Here is an 18,650-nt window from a genome sequence, read left to right as displayed (position 1 = left end):
AAAAAAATTGAAAAATTAGCAGGGCTTGGTGGCGCACACCTGTAGTCCCAGCTACTTAAGGAGGCTGAGGCGGGAGGATTACCTGAGCCCGGGCAGGTTGAGTCTGCAGTGAACCATGAGAGCCATGATTGCGCCACTGCACTCCAGCCTGGGCGACAGAGTGAGACTGTCTCAAAAACAAAAACAAAATAACAACAAGAAAAAAAAAGAGTTAACACCCAAAGGACAAAGTTCTAGTTGCTGCTTTGGAGAAGGTGTCTGGCGTTTCCCATGGCAGCGCCGGGTCCTTACCCAGCCCAAGTATTTCTGGGAAAGTTGAAGACCTCAGTCAGTTGGCATAGGACCACCTCGGCACTGCCTGATTCCAGGCTGCTGTTGGGGCTCCCCAGGGACAAGTCCCCAGCCTCCTCAGGGCCCTATCTCTGCTGCCATCTTCCCTCAATTCCATCCACCTCAATTCCCTGGCCTTTTGCTTCACAGGTGGCCACTACATGCTCCTGGACCCCAAGAATGCAAGACCCGGGCAGAAAGCCGTCCTCCTGAGTCCCGTGAGCCCGTCCTCCGGCTGTCTGAGCTTTTCCTTCCACTACGTCCTCCGGGGCCAGTCTCCTGGTGCAGCCCTCCATGTTTATGCTTCCGTCTTGGGTTAGAGCGGAGAATTCACAGGATTTACACTGACTGGGCGCATCTCCCAGGGTTGGCTTGATGGGGCATCCCTCAGGGTCTAGGGAGGTCTGGAATATGTGTGAGATTATTCCATGAAGTGGAAATCATGGCTGAGAGGGCTCTTTGGGAGGCCGAGGCGGGCAGATCACGAGGTCAGGAGATCGAGACCATCCTGGCCAACATGGTGAAACCCTGTCTCTACTAAAAATACAAAAATTAGCCGCCTGTAGTCCCAGCTACACAGGAGGCTGAGGCAGGAGAATCGCTTGAACCCGGGAGGCGGAGGTTGCAGCGAGCCGAGATCATGCCACTGCACTCCAGCCTGGCGACAGAGCAAGACTCCATCTCAAATAAAAAAGAAGGTTGTGCTGGCCTGGCACGGTGACTTACACCTGTAGTCCTGCACTTTGGGAGGCTGAGGCTGGTGGATCACCTGAGGTCAGGAGTTTGAGACCAGCCTGGCCAACATAGAGAAACCTTGTCTCTACTAAAAATACAAAAATTAACCAGGTGTTGTGGCACATGCCTGTAATCTCAGCTACTCAAGACACTGAGGTAGGAGAATCGCTTGAACCTAGGAGACAGAAGTTGCAGTGAGCCAGGATAGTGCCACTGTACTCTGGCCTGGGCAACATAGCAAGACTCCATCTCAAAAAATAATAATGATGGTCAGGCGCGGTGGCTCAAGCCGTAATCCCAGCACTTTGGGAGGCCGAGACGGGTGGATCACGAGGTCAGGAGATCAAGGCCATCCTGGCTAACACGGTGAAACCCCGTCTCTACTAAAAACTACAAAAAACTAGCCAGGCGAGGTGGCGGGTGCCTGTAGTCCCAGCTACTCAGGAGGCTGAGGCAGGAGAATGGCTTAAACCTGGGAGGCAGAGCTTGCAACGAGCTGAGATCCGGCCACAGCACTCCAGCCTGGGCGATAGAGCGAGACTCCGTCTCAAAAAAAAAAAAAAAAAAAAAAAGATAAGTAAATAAAATAAAAAAGAAGGTTGTGCTTTCATTTGGCAGTAATAGTCCCCAACTATACCCTCTGCTCCTCATCCTCCTGGGTATAGTTCAAAGTCATTTCCCAGTCCCCTTAAGCTCACTTCTCCCTCCGATTCCTTTCACTGCAGGGAGCATCCGGAAACACACTCTCTTCTCAGGACAACCTGGGCCCACCTGGCAGGCTGTTTCTGTCAATTACACAGCCGTGGGACGGATACAGGTACAGAGAAGCAAGGGGTCAGGTCCTTGCACACGGTAGGCACACCCAATGTTGAAATAAATTGAGGGGCATGGTGCTGTGGCTCATGCCTGTATTCCAAATACTTTGGGAGGCTGAGGAGGGAGGATTGCTTCAGGACAGGAGTTCAAGACCAGCCTGGGCAACATAGCAAGACCCCATCTCTACAAAAAAATACAAAAATTAGGCGGGCATAGTGATGTGTGCCTGTAGTCCTAGCTACTCGGGAGGCTGAGGTGGGAGGATCATTTGAGCCCCGGAGGTCAAGGTTGCAGTGAGCTATGATCGCACCACTGTGCTCCAGCCTGGAAAACAGAGCAAGACCCTGTCTGGGAAAAAAAAAAAATGAGGCTGGGTGCGGTGGCTCAATCCTGTAATCCCAGCACTTTGGGAGGCCGAGAATGGTGGATCACGAGGTCAGGAGATCGAGACCATCCTGGCTAACACGGTGAAACCCCGTCTCTACTAAAAAATACAAAAAAACTATCCGGGCGAGGTGGCGGGCGCCTGTAGTCCCAGCTACTCGGGAGGCTGAGGCAGGAGAATGGCTTAAACCTGGGAGGCGGAGCTTGCAGTGAGCTGAGATCCGGCCACTGCACTCCAGCCTGGGCAACAGAGCCAGACTCCGTCTCAAAAAAAAAAAAAAAAAAAAAAAAGAAATGAATTGAGGGTCTGGAACAGGGAGTAGGGATTCTGGGTCGTGGAATGGAGCCGAGTCAGATCAGGGGCTTAGGGGTATGGGCTGTGTGCTCACTCCCAGCCCATCTCCCTTTTTCTCCAGTTCACCGTGGTGGGCGTTTTTGGAAAGACCCCAGAGCCAGCTGTGGCAGTCGATGCAACCAGTATTGCTCCTTGTGGGGGTGAGAACAGGCCCTGGGAGGCCCGGATCTCTCAGAATCCGGGGTGGGCTGGGAGAGGGCTGGAGAGCATCACTCAACTTGCTTAAATATCCTATTTTGATCCCCCAGAGGGCTTTCCTCAGTGTGACTTTGAAGACAACGCCCATCCCTTCTGTGATTGGGTCCAGACTTCCGGGGATGGTGGACACTGGGCCCTCGGACATAAAAATGGACCCGTCCACGGCATGGGCCCCGTGGGAGGTTCCCCTAATGCAGGTGAGGAGATTGAAGAGCGCTTGCGCCAAGGAATCACTCAGTCTGCTCCCAGGTAGTGGGCTGGCTGCTGTGACTGCTGGGAGAAGCTGTTTCGGGCAGGGGGAAGATCAGTCCGCAGGTGTTTATTCGGAAGTTGCCATGGTACCGGAACTGTGGAGATAGCAGAGTAACTTAAAGATTCTCAGGGCGGGGGGATCACTGAAATCCTAAGAAAACCCGGGCAATCTCACTTCATGGAGCCCAAGGCTTCAAAACCCACCACCTCATTTTCAGTCTAGACACTTATGAGTGGCTCATGCCTGCAATTCCAGCACTTTGGGAGGCTGAGGCGGGAGGGTTGCTTGGGCCCAGGAGTTTGAGCTCAGCCTGGGCAACATAGTGAGAATCCCATCCTTAGAAAAAAAAAAAAATATATATATATATATATTTTAAATTAGCCAGATGTGGTGGCGTGTGCTTGTAGTCCCACCTACTTGCGAGGGTGACATGGGAGGATCGCTTGAGCTCAGAAGTCGAGGCTGCAGTGAGCTGTGATTGAGCCAGTGCGCTCCAGCCTGGGCAACAGAGAGAGACCTTGTCTCTAAAAAATAAAAATAAAAAAATAGGCCAGGTGTGGTAGCTCACACCTTTAATTCTAGCACTTTGGGAAGCCAAGGCAGGTTGATCACTTGAGGTCAGGAGTTCGAGACCAGACTGGGCAACATGGTGAAACCCTGACTCTACTAAAAATATATAAAAATTAGCCAGGAGTGGTGGTATGCACCTGTAGTCCCAGCTACTCAGGAGGCTGAGGTGGGAGAACCGCCTGACCCCAGGAGGCAGAGACTGCAGTGAGCTGAGATCACACCACTGCACTCCAATCAGGGCAACAGAGTGAGATTCTGTCTTACAAAAATATTAAAAAGAAATAACTTTTTTAAAAGACAATAATGAGGGCAGGGTGCAGTGGCTCACACATGTAATCCTAGTGCTTTGGGAGGTTGAGGCGGGTGGATCACTTGAGGCCAGGAGTTTGAGACTAGCCTGGCCAACATGATGAAACCCCACCTCTACCAAAAACACAAAAATTAGCCAGACATGGTGGCGCACACTTGTAATGCCAGCTACTTGGGAGGCTGAGGCAGGAGGATCGCTTGAACCTGGGAGGTGGAGGTTGTAGTGAGCTGAGATCGTATCCCTGCACTCCAGCCTGGGTAATACACACACACGCGCGCGCGCGCGCGCGACATTAATGAATGTAATCTAGGTTGCTGGTTTGCCTTTTTTTTTTTTTGAGATGGAGTCTTACTCTGTCACCAGGCTGGAGTGCAGGTGTGATCTCGGCTCATTGCAACCTCCACCTCCCGGGTTCAAGTGATTCTCCTGCCTCAGCCTCCCGAGTAGCTGGGATTACAGGCACGCACCACCACACCTGGCTAATTTTTGTATTTTTAGTAGAGATGGATTTTACCATGTTGGCCAGGATGGTCTTGATCTCTTGACCTCGTGATTGGCCGGCCTCGGCCTCCCAAAGTGCTGGGACTACAGGCGTGAGCCACTGTGAATGGCCACTTTTCCCTTTCTTTGTGACGTCTAAAATGAGCAGAAAATGTTAGTTAGATGTCTAAAATGAGCAGAAAAAATAATGCTATGACCTGGGGAATTTGAGTGTTTGCTCAGATCCCTGTTCAGAAAGCGAAGCTTCGCTAAAGCAGCAGTTGGTGTGTCCTGTGCAGGCTTCTTATCTTGCCTGTTCCCTTCCTTTGCCCAGGGGGTCACTATATCTACCTTGAGGCTGACAAGTTCTCCCAGGTAGGGCAGTCGGCCAGACTGGTGAGCCGGCCCTTCTGCGCCCCGGGTGACATCTGCGTGGAGTTCGCGTACCACATGTATGGCCTTGGGGAGGGTACTATGCTCGAACTCCTCCTGGGAAGTCCTGCGGGGAGCCCTCCGATTCCTCTCTGGAAACGCGTGGGGTCTCAGCGCCCTTACTGGCAGAACACCTCCGTCACCATCCCCTCAGGACACCAACAGCCCATGCAGGTGAGAGACAGAGGCTGGGGTCCTGTCTGTGTGGGGTGAGAGGGTCAATGCCTGGGATCTGGAGGCGCCACCAGTGCTGAAGAGGTAGAAAACTGGAAAGAGAGCCAAGAAAAGGGGAACTTCGTGTTACGGAAAGCGAGAAAGGGGCCGGGACAGGGCTGGACCGTTGAGGCTGGAACAAGGTGACATTTTGGCAGAGGACAGACTCTATGCCCAGTGGAATCACAGAGTTGCTGGAGATTCATTTTTGTTTCTCTCTCCGTCTTTCTCCCTTGTCGCCTTCAGCTGATTTTCAAGGCCATCCGGGGCAGCAACATGGCCTTTGTGGTTGCTATGGGTTTCATCTTGATCAATCCTGGGACTTGTCCAGGTAAGACCAAAGCCCAGGCTCCAGGAAGGGGGCAGTGCCCTGAGATCACCATTCCCCAGGGTTCTCTCTATGAACTGCTTAAAATGCAGGTCCTGGCTGGGCGCGGTGGCTCAAACCTGTAATCCCAGCACTTTGGGAGGCCGAGACGGGCAGATCACGAGGTCAGGAGATTGAGACTATCCTGGCTAACACGGTGAAACCCCGTCTCTACTGAAAAATACAAAAAACTAGCCAGGCAAGGGGGCGGGCACCTGTAGTCCCAGCTACTCGGGAGGCTGAGGCAGGAGAATAGCGTGAACCCGGGAGGCGGAGCTTGCAGTGAGCTGAGACCCGGCCACTGCACTCCAGCCTGGGCGACAGAGCGAGACTCCGTCTCAAAAAAAAAAAAAAAAAATACGGGTCCTCCCTGGAGCCTGAATTCTCACCCAGCTGGCTTTATTTTCCATCTTCTACCCGCCTCTCCTTCCCCTGCACTTCAAGATGTTTGCCTGGGTGAATGTGGCTTAGATACCATGGATTTTGGGGGCTGGATCCAGAACTCCTTCCTTCCCCTGCAATCTTGAAGGCCAGACCCATATCCTATTCATTTTTGCTTTTCTCGTACCCGGCACAATATCTGACATATATTACTGTTTGTTGAGTGAATGAAGGCTGGGGGTTGGGAGTAGAAAGAAAAGTGTAAATAAGTCGCCCACTGGAGCCCACTCCAATTAGATGGCAGTGAAGAGGGTGGTGGTATAATTTTGACTAAACTCCAGGGATTCTTATTTTTTTTCTTTTCAGTAAAAGTGCTACCAGAGCTTCCTCCCATATCTCCAGTTTCTTCCACTGGCCCTTCTGAAACCACCAGCCTCACAGAAAACCCTACAGTTTCCATAGAAAAACCCACCGTCACCACAGAAAAGCCCACAGTCCCCAAAGAAAAGCCCACCATTCCCGCAGAAAAACCCACCATCCCTACCGAAGAGCCCTCTTTCCCCACAGAAAAACCCACCATCCCCACTGAAGAGCCCACTATTCCCACAGAAAAACCCACTATTTCCACAGAAAAGCCCACTGTCCCCACAGAAGAGCCCACTACCACCACTGAGGAGACCACTATCTCCACAGAAGAGCCTGCCATCCCCACAGAAAAACCCACTGTCCCCATGGAAAAAACCCACTATCCCCACTGAAGAAACCACCACCTCCATTGAAGAGACTACCATCTCCGTAGAAAAACCCACCATCCCCACAGAAAAACCCACTATCTCCACAGAAAAACCCACTATCCCCACGGAAAAACCCACCATCCCCACGGAAAAACCCACCATCCCCACAGAAAAACCCACTGTCCCCACTGAAGAAACCACCACCTCCATTGAAGAGACTACCATCTCCATAGAAAAACCCACCATCCCCACAGAAAAACCCACTATCCCCACAGAAAAACCCACTATCCCCACGGAAAAACCCACTATCCCCACGGAAAAACCCACCATCTCCACGGAAAAACCCACCATCTCCATTGAAGAGACTACCACCTCCACAGAAAAACCCACCATCTCCACAGAAAAACCCACCATCTCCACAGAAAAACCCACCATCTCCACAGAAAAACCCACCATCTCCACAGAAAAACCCACCATCTCCATTGAAGAGACTACCATCTCTGTAGAAAAACCCACCATCCCCACAGAAAAACCCACTATCTCCACGGAAAAACCCACTATCCCCACGGAAAAACCCACCATCCCCACGGAAAAACCCACCATCCCCACAGAAAAACCCACTGTCCCCACTGAAGAAACCACCACCTCCATTGAAGAGACTACCATCTCCACAGAAAAACCCACCATCCCCACAGAAAAACCCACCATCCCCATGGAAAAACCCACCATCTCCACAGAAAAACCCACCATCCCCACAGAAAAACCCACCATCTCCACAGAAAAACCCACCATCCCCATGGAAAAACCCACCATCTCCACAGAAAAACCCACCATCTCCACAGAAAAACCTATCATCCTCACAGAAAAACCCACCATCTCCACAGAAAAACCCACCATCCCCATGGAAAAACCCACCATCTCCACAGAAAAACCCACCATCCCCATGGAAAAACCCACCATCTCCACAGAAAAACCCACCATCTCCACGGAAAAACCCACCATCTCCACAGAAAAACCCACCATCTCCACAGAAAAACCCACCATCTCCACAGAAAAACCCACCATCTCCACAGAAAAACCTATCATCCTCACAGAAAAACCCACCATCTCCACAGAAAAACCCACCATCTCCACAGAAAAACCCACCATCTCCACAGAAAAACCCACCATCTCCACAGAAAAACCTATCATCCTCACAGAAAAACCCACCATCTCCACAGAAAAACCCACCATCCCCATGGAAAAACCCACCATCTCCACAGAAAAACCCACCATCCCCATGGAAAAACCCACCATCTCCACAGAAAAACCCACCATCCCCATGGAAAAACCCACCATCTCCACAGAAAAACCCACCATCCCCACGGAAAAACCCACCATCCCCACAGAGAAGCTCACAGCCCTGAGGCCACCCCATCCCAGTCCCACAGCCACTGGGCTGGCAGCCTTGGTGATGTCTCCACATGCTCCAAGTGCCGCTATGACCAGTGTGATCCTGAGCACTACCAGAACCCCCAGACCCAATACAGGTATGAGGTGGATGGAGCGTGGGCCAAGGCTGAATGTGAGAGAGAGTGACTAGGAGAGAATCAGGGAAAGGGATGCTTCTGGTAGAAAGCTTCTAGTTGTTTCTAGATGCTTCTAGTACTCTCAGGGCAGAGCTGAAGCAGTCCATGGTGACTTCAGAGGAAATGGGGAGGACTGCCCAGAGTGAGAGGGATGGCAGGGCTGGAGTGGGTGGGGGTGTCAGGACCCAGCCACAAGGCTTCCTTCTCCTTGTTTGTTACTGAGATATAATCCATATTTCATAAAATTCACCCTTTTAAAGTGTACAATTCTAGGCCAGGCATGGTGGCTCACACCTATAATCCCAGCACTTTCAGGGGCCAAGGCAGGAGAGTTGCTTGAGCGCAGGAGTTCGAGACCAGCCTAGGCAACATACATAGCAAGAGCCTGTCTCCACTTTAAAATGGGGAAAAAAAAAAAAATTAACTGGGTGTGGTGGTGCACACCTGTAGTCCCAGCTACTCGGGAGGCTGAGGTGGGAGGATCGCTTGAGTTTGGGAGGTTGAGGCTGTAGCGAGCCATGACTGGGTCACTGTACTTTAGCCTGGGCAACAGAGCGAGACCCTATCTTTAAAAAAAAAAAAAGGCAATTCTATGGTTTTTAGTATATTCCCAAGGTTGTGCAACCATTATCACTTTCTAATCCAGACATTTTCATCACTCCAAAAAGAAACCCTGTACCTATTAGCAGTCCTCGCTCCACCTTCCCCCAGCCCCTGGCAACCACAAATTTCTTTCGTTTATCCATGGATTTGCCAGTTCTGGACAGTTCATACAAATGGAATCATGCAATATGTGAGCCTTTGTGTTTAGCTTCTTTCACTGAGTGTAATGTTTTCCGGGCCATCCATACTGTAGCATGCATCAGGACTTCATGCCTTTAAAAAAAGTATTTCTTATTGTTTATATATATATATATGCTGTGGTCCCATGACAGAGATTGATGGCAGAACACCTGGGTTCCAGCTCCATCTGCTCCCCAGGTGAAGGAACGGGGATCACCGGATAGTCCCAAGGGGTCAGCTCAGAAGCAATGGTTACACGACAGCGAAGTTATTCATTCAGTCTTTTCTTTTTTTTTTTTGAGACAGGGTCTCGCTCTGTCGCTCAGGCTGGAGTACAGTGGCCGGATCTCAGCTCACTGCAAGCTCCGCCTCCCGAGTTCACACCATTCTCCTGCCTCAGCCTCCCGAGTAGCTGGGACTACAGGTGCCCGCCACCTCGCCCAGCTAATTTTTTGTATTTTTTAGTAGAGACGGGGTTTCACCGGGTTAGCCAGGATGGTCTTCATCTCCTGACCTCGTGATCTGCCCGTCTCGGCCTTCCAAAGTGCTGGGATTACAGGCTTGAGCCACCGCGCCCGGCCGCTTATTGTTTATATTTTTGAGACAGGGTCTCGCTCTGTCACGCAGGCTGGAGTGCAGTGGTGTGATCTCGGCTCACTGCAACCTCCGCCTCCAGGGCTCAAGCAACTATCCTGCCTCAGTCTCCTGAGTAGCTGGGGCCACAGGCCTGCACCACCAGGACCGGCTAATTTTTGTGTTTTTAGTAGAAATGGGGTTTCACCATGGTGGCCAGGCTGGTATTGACCTCCCAAAGTCCTGGGATTACAGGGGTGTAATCCTGTAATTACACTTCAGTCTCGGCCTCCCAAAGTCTTGGGATTATAGGGGTGAGCCACTGTGTCCGGCTCTAGGGTTTCACCCTGTTGGCCAGGCTGTTCTTGAACTCCTGGCCTCAAGTGATTCGCCTGCCTTGGCTTCCCAAAGTGCCAAGATTACAGGTGTGAGCCACCGCGCCCAGCCTAAAATTGTTTTATTTTTAAATTTGTTTTGTAGGGATGGGGTCTCACTACGTTGCACAGGCTGGTCTCAAACTCCTGGCCTCAAACAATCCTCCCACCTCAGCCTCCCAAAGTGCTGGGATTATAGGTGTGAGCTACCACACCCAGCCTTCAGGCCTTTTTATGGCTGAATAATACGGTCCTGTTTCCTAGAGAAGAACTTGAGTTTGGGGGTAGAGGAGAGAGAGGGAGACTCCCTGAGAAAGCTGTGGAATGAAAGCATGACAGAGGCTGTTTTCTCCTTAGAGCGCTGCCCCCCAAATGCACACTACGAATCCTGTGCTTGTCCGGCTTCGTGCAAGAGTCCCAGGCCTAGCTGTGGGCCACTCTGTCGGGGGGGCTGTGTCTGCAACCTTGGCTTTTTGTTTAGTGACAACCACTGCATCCAAGCCTCTTCCTGCAATTGCTTCTACAACAACAACTACTATGAGGTAAGCCCCTCGGGATGCTGTGGTCCCATGAGGGAGATTGATGGCAGAACACCTGAGTTCCAGCTCCATCTGCTCCCCAGGTGAAGGAATGGGGATCACTGGGTAGTCCCAAGGGGTCAGCTCAGAAGCAATGGTTACACAACAGCCAAAGTTATTCATTCAGTCTTGTCTTTTATTTTGAGACAGGGTCTCGCTCTGTCGCTCAGGCTGGAGTACAGACAGTGGCGTGATAGTGGCTCACTGCAGCCTCCACTTCCCGGGCCCCAGTGATCCTCCCACCTCAGCCTCCCGAGTAGCTGGGACTACAGGCACATGCCACCGTGCCCAGCTAATTTTTGTATTTTTGGTAGAGACAGGGTTTCACTACATTGCCCAGGCTGGTCTTGAAATCCCGAGTTCAAGCAATCCTCCTGCCTCAGCCTCCCAAAGTGCTGGGATTATAGGCATAAACCACTGTGTCTGGCTGGGCACATTTAGTTTTTTCTTTTTTGAGACAAAGTCTCGCTCTGTCACCCAGGCTGGAGTGCAGTGGCACGATCTCAGCTCACTGCAACCTCCACCTCCCGGGTTCAAGCAATTCTCTGCCTCAGCCTCCCAAGTCGCTGGGATAACAGGCTCACGCCACCACGCCCAGCTAATTTTTGTTATTTTTAGTAGAGATGGGGTTTCACCATACATTCTTTACCTCTTTAAATCTTTTATCCGTATTTATAAGGTGTACACAATAAGATTTTCTACCTCATATAACATTGTTGTAAAGACGAAATTAAGTCCTAACACATACAATTACTTAATAAGTGTTAATTATTATCGTTAGCAATTTATGATAAATATATCCAAACTATTAATTAAAAGTGCATTAAAGGGCCCAGCACGGTGACTCACACCTGTAATCCCAACACTTTAGGAGGCCGATGTGGAGGGATTGCTTGAGCCCAGCAGTTTGAGGCCGCAGTGGGCTATGATTGCACCACTGCACTCCAGCCTGGGTGACAGAGAGACCCTGTCTCTAAAAAAAAAAAAAAAAAAAAAATGTGCATTAAGTAATTCATTAATGTCCAGAGCCTCTTCTCAGCTCCAGGTGTTCTTCCCATTGACATTACAGCTTCTGCTTGTCCCTTTCGGGACTATTATTTCCTTCCCTTGCTTTAACCAGTCTCCTGGGTCTCTCTGAGTTGCTGCTGAGATTAGCTTCAGCCACAGCCTGGGCAGAAAGATCTGTTACAACCACTGGCACCAAGAGGCTCTTCCCTCTGCCGTAGGAGGCATGTATTCACTTCTTTTTTTTCTTTTTTCTTTTTTTTTGGGGGGGCAAACTATTCACTCACAGCCCTCTATTGATGCAAAAACCATTCTAGCCATTTTTGGTTGGTTGATTTTGAGACAGAGTTTGGCTCTTGTTGCCCAGGCTGGAGTGCAATGGTGCCATCTCCACTCACCACAACCTCCTCTTCCCGGGTTCAAGCAGTTCTCCTGCCTCAGCCTCCCAAGTAGCTGGGATTACAGGCACGAGCCATCACGCCCAGCTAATTTTGTATTTTTGGTAGAGACAGGGTTTCTCCATGTTAGTCAGGCTGGTCTCGAACTCCCGACCTCAGGCGATCCACCCACCTCGGCTTCCCAAAGTGCTGGGATTACAGGTGTGAGCCTCCGTGCCCGGCTGTATTCACTTCTATTAGGTTCCTTTATGCATTCAACAAATGTGTATTTAGTACTTTCTTCAAAGGTGTTTTTTTTTTGTTTTTTGTTTTTGGTAGAGATGGGGTCTGGCTCTGTTGCCCAGGCTAGTCTATGAACTCCTGGGCTCAACCCATCCTCCCATCTCAGCCTCCTGAAGTGCTGGGATTACAGTGGTGAATCGCCACACCCAGCCTATGTAATACTTTCTACTCTCCTGGCCCTGGGGTTGCTATGGATAGGTCGTGGTCCTTGCCCTCATGATGCTCTCAGATTCAGAGACACACATGGGGTCTTGGTGTACTCCTTCATTCAGCAAGTATTTATTGAATGAGAGCATTCATGGGAGGACTAAGATGTTGGGTAAAGACAGACATTGGCTGGGTGTGGTGGCTCATGCCTGTAATCCCAGCACTTTGGGACGCGAAGGTGGGCGGATCACCTGAGGTCAGGAGGTCGAGACCAGCCTGGCCAACATGGAGAAACCAAGTCTGTACTAAAAATACAAAAATTAGCCAGGCGTGGTGTTGCACACCTTTAATTCCAGCTACTCGGGAGGCTGAGGCACAAGAATCGCTTAAACCCAGGGGTGGAGCTTGCAGTGAGCCAAGATCATGCCACTTCACTCCAGCCTAGGCAACAGAGCGAGACTCCATCTCAAAAAAAAAAAAAAAAAAATGACAGACATAAGGCTGGGTGCGGTGGCTCACACCTATAATCCCAGCACTTTGGGAGGCCAAGGCAGGAGGGTCACTTGAGCTCAGGAGTTCAACACCAGCCTAGGCAACATAGCAAGACTCCATCTCTCCAAAATGTTAAAAAAAAAAAAAAAAAAAAAAAAAAAAGGTCAGGCATGGTGGCATGTGCCTGTAGTCCCAGATACTTGGGAGGTTGAGGCAGGAGGATGGTTTGAGCCCAGGGGGTCAAGGCTGCAGTGAGCCATGATTGAGCCACTGCACTCCAGTCTGGGCAACAGAGTGAGACCCTGTCTCTTAAAAAACAAAAACAAGTGGGAGGAGAGAAGAGCGTTCTAGGAGGAGAGAAAAGCATGTGCAAATGCACTGTGGTGGTGGGAATATCAAGTATCAAGTAGGTGGTGGGGAGAGGAATCACATCAGGAAGGTCAGGTCTGCATGGGAGAGCAGCCTCTCTCCTGGGCACGGCGGAGGGAAAGGAAGAATAGCTGGTCACGGAGGCTCACGCCTGTAATCCCAGCACTTTGGGAGGCTGAAGCAGGTGATCACCTGAGGTCAGGAGTTCAAGGCCAGCCTGGTCAACATGGTGAAACCCCATCTCCACTAAAAATACAAAAATTAGGTGGACATGGTGGTGGGTGCCTGTATTCCCAGTTACTCAGGAGGCTGAGGCATGAGAATCACTTGAACCTGGGAGGCAGAGATTGCAACGAGCTGAGATCAGACTCCATCCAAAAAAAAAAAGAGAAAGAAAGAAAAAAGGAGGGAAGGAAGGAACAAAGACAAAGAAAGGAAGGAAAAAGGAAAAGAAAGAAAGGAAGGAAGGAAGGAAGAAACGAAAGAGGGAAGGAAAGGCCAGGCTCAGTGGCTCATGCCTGTAATCCGAGCACTTTGGGAAGCCGAGGCAGGCAGATCTCCTGAGGTCAGGAGTTCGAGACCAGCCTGGCCAACATGGAGAAGCCCCACCTCTACTAAAAATACAAAAAATTTGCTGGGCATAGTAGTGGGCATCTGTAGTCCCAGCTACTCAGGAGACTGAAGCAGGAGAATTGCTTGAGCCCGGGAGGTGGAGGTTGTAGTGAGCCGAGATCACACCACTGCACTCCAGCTTGGGCAACAGAGTGAGACTCCATCCCAAATAAATCAATAAATATAAAAAAGAAAAAGAAAAGAAAAGGAAGAAGGACTCTAGGAGCTATATGACCATGTGACCTCATATCCCTTTCTCCCAGCCTGGGGCAGAGTGGTTCAGCCCCAACTGCACAGAACGTTGCCGCTGTTGGCCAGGGAGTCGGGTCGAGTGCCAAATCTCTCAGTGCGGGACACACACTGTGTGTCAGCTTAAGAATGGCCAGTACGGATGCCACCCCTATGGTGAGAGCCCCTCCCCATGCTGTCCCCGCCTGCCAGCCTGTTGGAGTGGACATGATGCCAGGATCCCAATCCCTCGATTGAGCAGAGGAACGGGGGCCTGCCACCAGGCAGTGGGTGGGCCGGCGTGTGGGGTCCAGCCTGGAGGGACCACAGAAGCAGCTTCCCCTGTTCTTTCCCCCTCCCAGCAGGCACTGCCACCTGCTTGGTCTACGGAGATCCTCACTACGTCACCTTTGATGGGAGGCACTTTGGCTTCATGGGCAAGTGCTCTTACATCTTGGCCCAACCCTGTGGCAACTCAACAGGTAGGCCCTGGAGATGCTGCCGCGGTCTGGGGGAAGGGTCTGTGGGCAGCGCTGCTGGGCATGAGGCATGGTGGGTGGCAGGAAGTGGCAGGGCACAGATGGGGGAAGAGGCAAAATAAGAGCAAGTTCTTCTGTAAGGTGAGGGTTGAAGGCCGGGCACAGTGGCTCACACTGGTAACCTCAGCACTTTGGGAGGCTGAGGCAGGAAGATCACTTGAATCCAGGAGTTTGAGACCAGCCTGGGCAGCACAGCAGGACTCTCATCTCCATGAAAAAAATAATAATAATGAAAATCAGGCCGGGCGCAGTGGTTACACCTGTAATCCTAACACTTTGGGAGGCTGAGGTGGGTGGTTCACCTGAGGTCAGGAGTTTGAGACCAGCCTGGCCAACATGGTGAAACCCTGTCTCTACTAAAAATATAAAAAATTAGCTGGGCATGGTGGCAGGCACCTGTAATCCCAGCTACTCGGGAGGCTGAGGCAGGAGAATTGCTTGAACCCGGGAGGCAGAGGTTGCAGTGAGCAGAGATTGCGCCACTGCACTCCTGCACTCTAGCCTAAGCAGTAAGAGTAAAACTGCATCTCAAAAAAAAAAAAAAAATTAAAAAATCAGCTGGGTGTGGTGGGACACACCTATAGTCCCAGCTACTTGGGAGGCTGAGGCAGGAGGATCACTTGAGCCCAAGAGTTGGAGGCTGCAGTGAGCTATGATCACACCACTGCACTCCAGCCTGGGTAGCACAGTGAGACCCTATCTTGAAAAATAAATAAATACATACATAAATAAAGGTAAAAAAAAAAAAAAAAGAAGAGGAAGAAGGTAGTAGTTGGGGAGCACAGACGCCCTGGAGGATGTTCCAGCCACTGAACGGAGACAGACACATTGCGGCTGCAGGCTCTTCTGACAGAGGCAGTCGTGGTCTGCTCCTGTGTGGGTCCGGCCTCCCCTGCTGGACTTTGGGGCCAGTGCCTCTGTGGTGTTCATCTCTCCCTGCGGCGCTGGGCTCAGGGCACTGCTCGTGGCGGATGTTGAGAAATGAGCCACTGGACTCTTTTCATTCTTCTCCCCACCCAGACCCATTCTTCAGGGTGACAGCCAAGAATGAGGAGCAGGGACAGGAAGGCGTGTCCTGCCTAAGCAAAGTCTACGTGACCCTTCCCGAGACCACCGTCACCCTGCTTAAGAGCAGACGTACTCTGGTGAGCCCCGTTCCGCCCCCACCATCCTTGCAGGGTCTCACTGTGTCCCCTGGCTGACCCTTCCAGGCCCTGAACCCTTCCACGGATGGGGTTCCACAAGACAGTGGCCTGCAATCCCAGCTCCTTGGGAGGCTAAAGTGGGAGGATTGCTTGAGGCCAGGAGTTTGAAGCCAGCCTGGGCAAGATAGCAAGACCCTGTCTCTTTAAAAATAGAAAAAATTAGCCTGGTGTGGTGGCACTTGCCTGTTGTCCCCTCTACTCCAGAGGCTGAGGTGGGAGGATTGCTGGAGCCTGGGAGGTCGAGGCTGCAGTGAGCTGTGATTGCACCATTGCACTCCAGCCTGGGCAACATAGTAAGACACTGTCTCTTAAAAACAAAAACAAAACAATGGTGAGGAAGCTCCAGTCCACTCCTGGTAGATGAGATTGTTAGGCTGCTGTGGATGGTGTCCTGCCTTCCAGCCATGGAAATGGAAGTCTGCTGGGGTCGTCCTTGACCCCCAGATCTGTCTCTCTGTCTCTTGCCTCTGCCCTGCCTTTCCAGGTTGAGGGTCAGCGAGTTACTCTCCCAGCCATACCCTCTAACGGCGTCTTCCTGGGTGCAAGCGGGCGATTTGTGGAGTTGCAGACGGAGTTTGGTTTGCGGGTGAGATGGGATGGTGACCAGCAGCTGTATGTGACTGTGTCCAGGTGAGGCGGTGTCCCGGCCAGGCAGCTGCCACTTCTTCCTGCTGCCCACCCTGCCCACTCCCCTTCCATCCCTGGCAGCACTACTTGATCCTTTATGCATCTCCTGATGGGTGGGAAGCACCCTGCTTAAGTGGCAGGGCTCTCTTTGGACCAGGAGACAGGAGAAAATGGTTTCGGGGCATGTGATAGATAGCAGGATGGACGTACATGCTTTGGTAATGTGCTAGAAGGAGCACTAGTGAGTTCTGGAGGCTTTCAGAAGGGCAGACACCTGGTCCCATTCTCAAAGGAAGAGTGGCTCCCCAGATGGACAGAACAAGGGAAAGAAAGATTCTTTTTCTTTTCCTTTTTTTTTTTTTTTTTTGAGACAGGATCCCTCGCTCTGTTGCCCAGGCTGGAGTGCAGTGGTGCTATCTCGGCTCCCTGCAACCTCTGCCTCCCAGGTTCAAGCGATTCTCCTGCCTCATCCTCCCAAGTAGCTGGGATTACAGGCATGCACCACCATGCCCAGCTAATTTTTGTATTTTTAGTAGACAGGATTTCACCATGTTGGCCATGCTTGTCTCAAACTCCTGACCTCAGGTGATCCTCCTGCCTCAGCCTCCCAAAGTCTTGGGATTACAGGGGTGACCCACTGTGCCCAGTGAAAGAAAGACTTTAGAAAAATAATTTATAGCGGCCAGGTGCAGGGGTTCCCGCCTATAGCTCTGCACTGTGGGAGGCTGAGGTGGGAGAATCCCTTGGGGCCAGGAGTTCCAGACCAGCCTGGGCAACATAGTGAGACCCCATCTCCACAAAAAATTTTAAATATTAGCCAGGCATAGTGGTCTACACCTATAACCTCAGCATGCTGGGAGGCCGAAGCAAGAGGATCACTTGAGTCCAGGAGTTCCAGACCAGCCTGGACAACATAGTGAGATCCTGTCTCTTAAAAAATAAAAAACAAAATTAGCTGGTTGTGGCAGTACTTGCTTGTAGTCTCAGCTACTCAGGAGGCTGACGTGGGAGGATTGCTCGAGCCCAGGAGTTGGAGGCTGCAGTGAGACGAGATTGCACCACTGCGCTCCAGCCTGAGCCACAGAGGGTGACCCTATCTCTAAAATAAATAAATAAATAAATAATTTGGCCAGGCATGGTGGCTGACACCTGTAATCCTAGCACTTTGGGAGGCCGAGGCAGGCAGATTATCTGAGGTCAGGAGTTCGAGACCAGCCTGGCCAACATGGTGAAACCCCGTCTCTACTAAAAATACAAAAAAATTAGCTGGGCATGGTGGTATGTGCCTATAATCCCAGCTACTTGGAAGGCTGAGGCAGGAGAATCGCTAGAACCTGGGAGGCGGAGGTTGCAGTGAGCCAAGATTGCACCACTGCACTCCAGCCTGGGTGACAGAGAGAGACTCCATCTGAAAAAAAGAAGAATAAAATAAAATAAATAAGGCGGGAGTGTTTTAGGGCCAGCAAGGGGTTTGCTGTGGCTGGACAATGAACAGAGGGGAAGGAGGCTCGGGGGAGAGCCATGGGTCCTCTTGTCCAGTCCACACCTCTTCATCCTCCTCACGCCCTCTGCTTTGGGACGCTAGGTCCTTGCCTTCTCTGCCACTGCCCCTCGAGGACTGAGGCTCCTTCTTTCCATTAACGCCAGCTCCTCTCCTGTTCCCCCAGCACCTACTCTGGCAAACTCTGTGGTTTGTGTGGAAACTATGACGGCAACAGTGACAATGACCATCTGAAGTCGGATGGCAGTCCAGCAGGAGACAAGGAGGAGCTGGGGAACAGCTGGCAGACAGACCAGGACGAGGACCAGGAGTGAGCAAGGAGCCCTCCCACTGGGGCCTCAGGAGGGTCCTGTCCCCTTCCTGGCACTCTCTTTCTTTCTTTCTTTTTTTTTTTGAAATGGAGTCTCCCTCTCTCGCTCAGGCTGGAGTGCAGTGGTGCGATCTTAGCTCACTGCAACCTCCACTTCCCAGGCTCAAGCAATTCCTGCCTCAGCCACCCGAGTAGCTGGGATTACAGGCGCCCACCACCACGCCCGGCTAATTTTCTTATTTTTGTAGAGATGGGGTTTCACCATGTTGGCCAGGCTGGTCTCAAACTCTTGGCCTCAAGTGATTCACCTGCCTTGGCCTCTCAAAGTGCTGGGATTACAGGTGTGAGCCACTACACCACCACGCCCAGTCCTCCCCCGCCCCATTTTTTTTTTTTTTTTTTGGAGATGGGATCCCCCCTCTGTCTCCCAAGCTGGAGTGCAATGGCACGATCGTGGCTTACTGTAGTCTCAAACTCCTGGGCTCAAGCAATCCTCCCTTC

General features: G+C 51.3%; 1 protein-coding gene across 1 annotated transcript in view; it reads left to right on the top strand.

Moving 5' to 3' along the window:
- The window catches only part of ZAN (zonadhesin), a 64,316-nt gene that overhangs the window by 10,725 nt on the left and 34,941 nt on the right, over nucleotides 1-18,650 (top strand). Inside the window, 15 exon segments of the mRNA XM_073012734.1 lie at nucleotides 481-645; nucleotides 1,791-1,882; nucleotides 2,682-2,760; nucleotides 2,869-3,015; nucleotides 4,766-5,037; nucleotides 5,323-5,407; nucleotides 6,191-6,431; nucleotides 6,622-7,268; nucleotides 7,437-8,087; nucleotides 10,214-10,398; nucleotides 14,003-14,144; nucleotides 14,330-14,449; nucleotides 15,527-15,651; nucleotides 16,196-16,341; nucleotides 18,006-18,149. Of these exon segments, the coding sequence (XP_072868835.1) occupies nucleotides 481-645; nucleotides 1,791-1,882; nucleotides 2,682-2,760; nucleotides 2,869-3,015; nucleotides 4,766-5,037; nucleotides 5,323-5,407; nucleotides 6,191-6,431; nucleotides 6,622-7,268; nucleotides 7,437-8,087; nucleotides 10,214-10,398; nucleotides 14,003-14,144; nucleotides 14,330-14,449; nucleotides 15,527-15,651; nucleotides 16,196-16,341; nucleotides 18,006-18,149 (3,241 nt within the window).

The sequence above is a fragment of the Chlorocebus sabaeus genome, chromosome 28 (assembly GCF_047675955.1).
Source record: "Chlorocebus sabaeus isolate Y175 chromosome 28, mChlSab1.0.hap1, whole genome shotgun sequence".
Taxonomy (NCBI): domain Eukaryota; kingdom Metazoa; phylum Chordata; class Mammalia; order Primates; family Cercopithecidae; genus Chlorocebus; species Chlorocebus sabaeus.
This window is presented reverse-complemented; position numbering and strand designations above follow the sequence as displayed.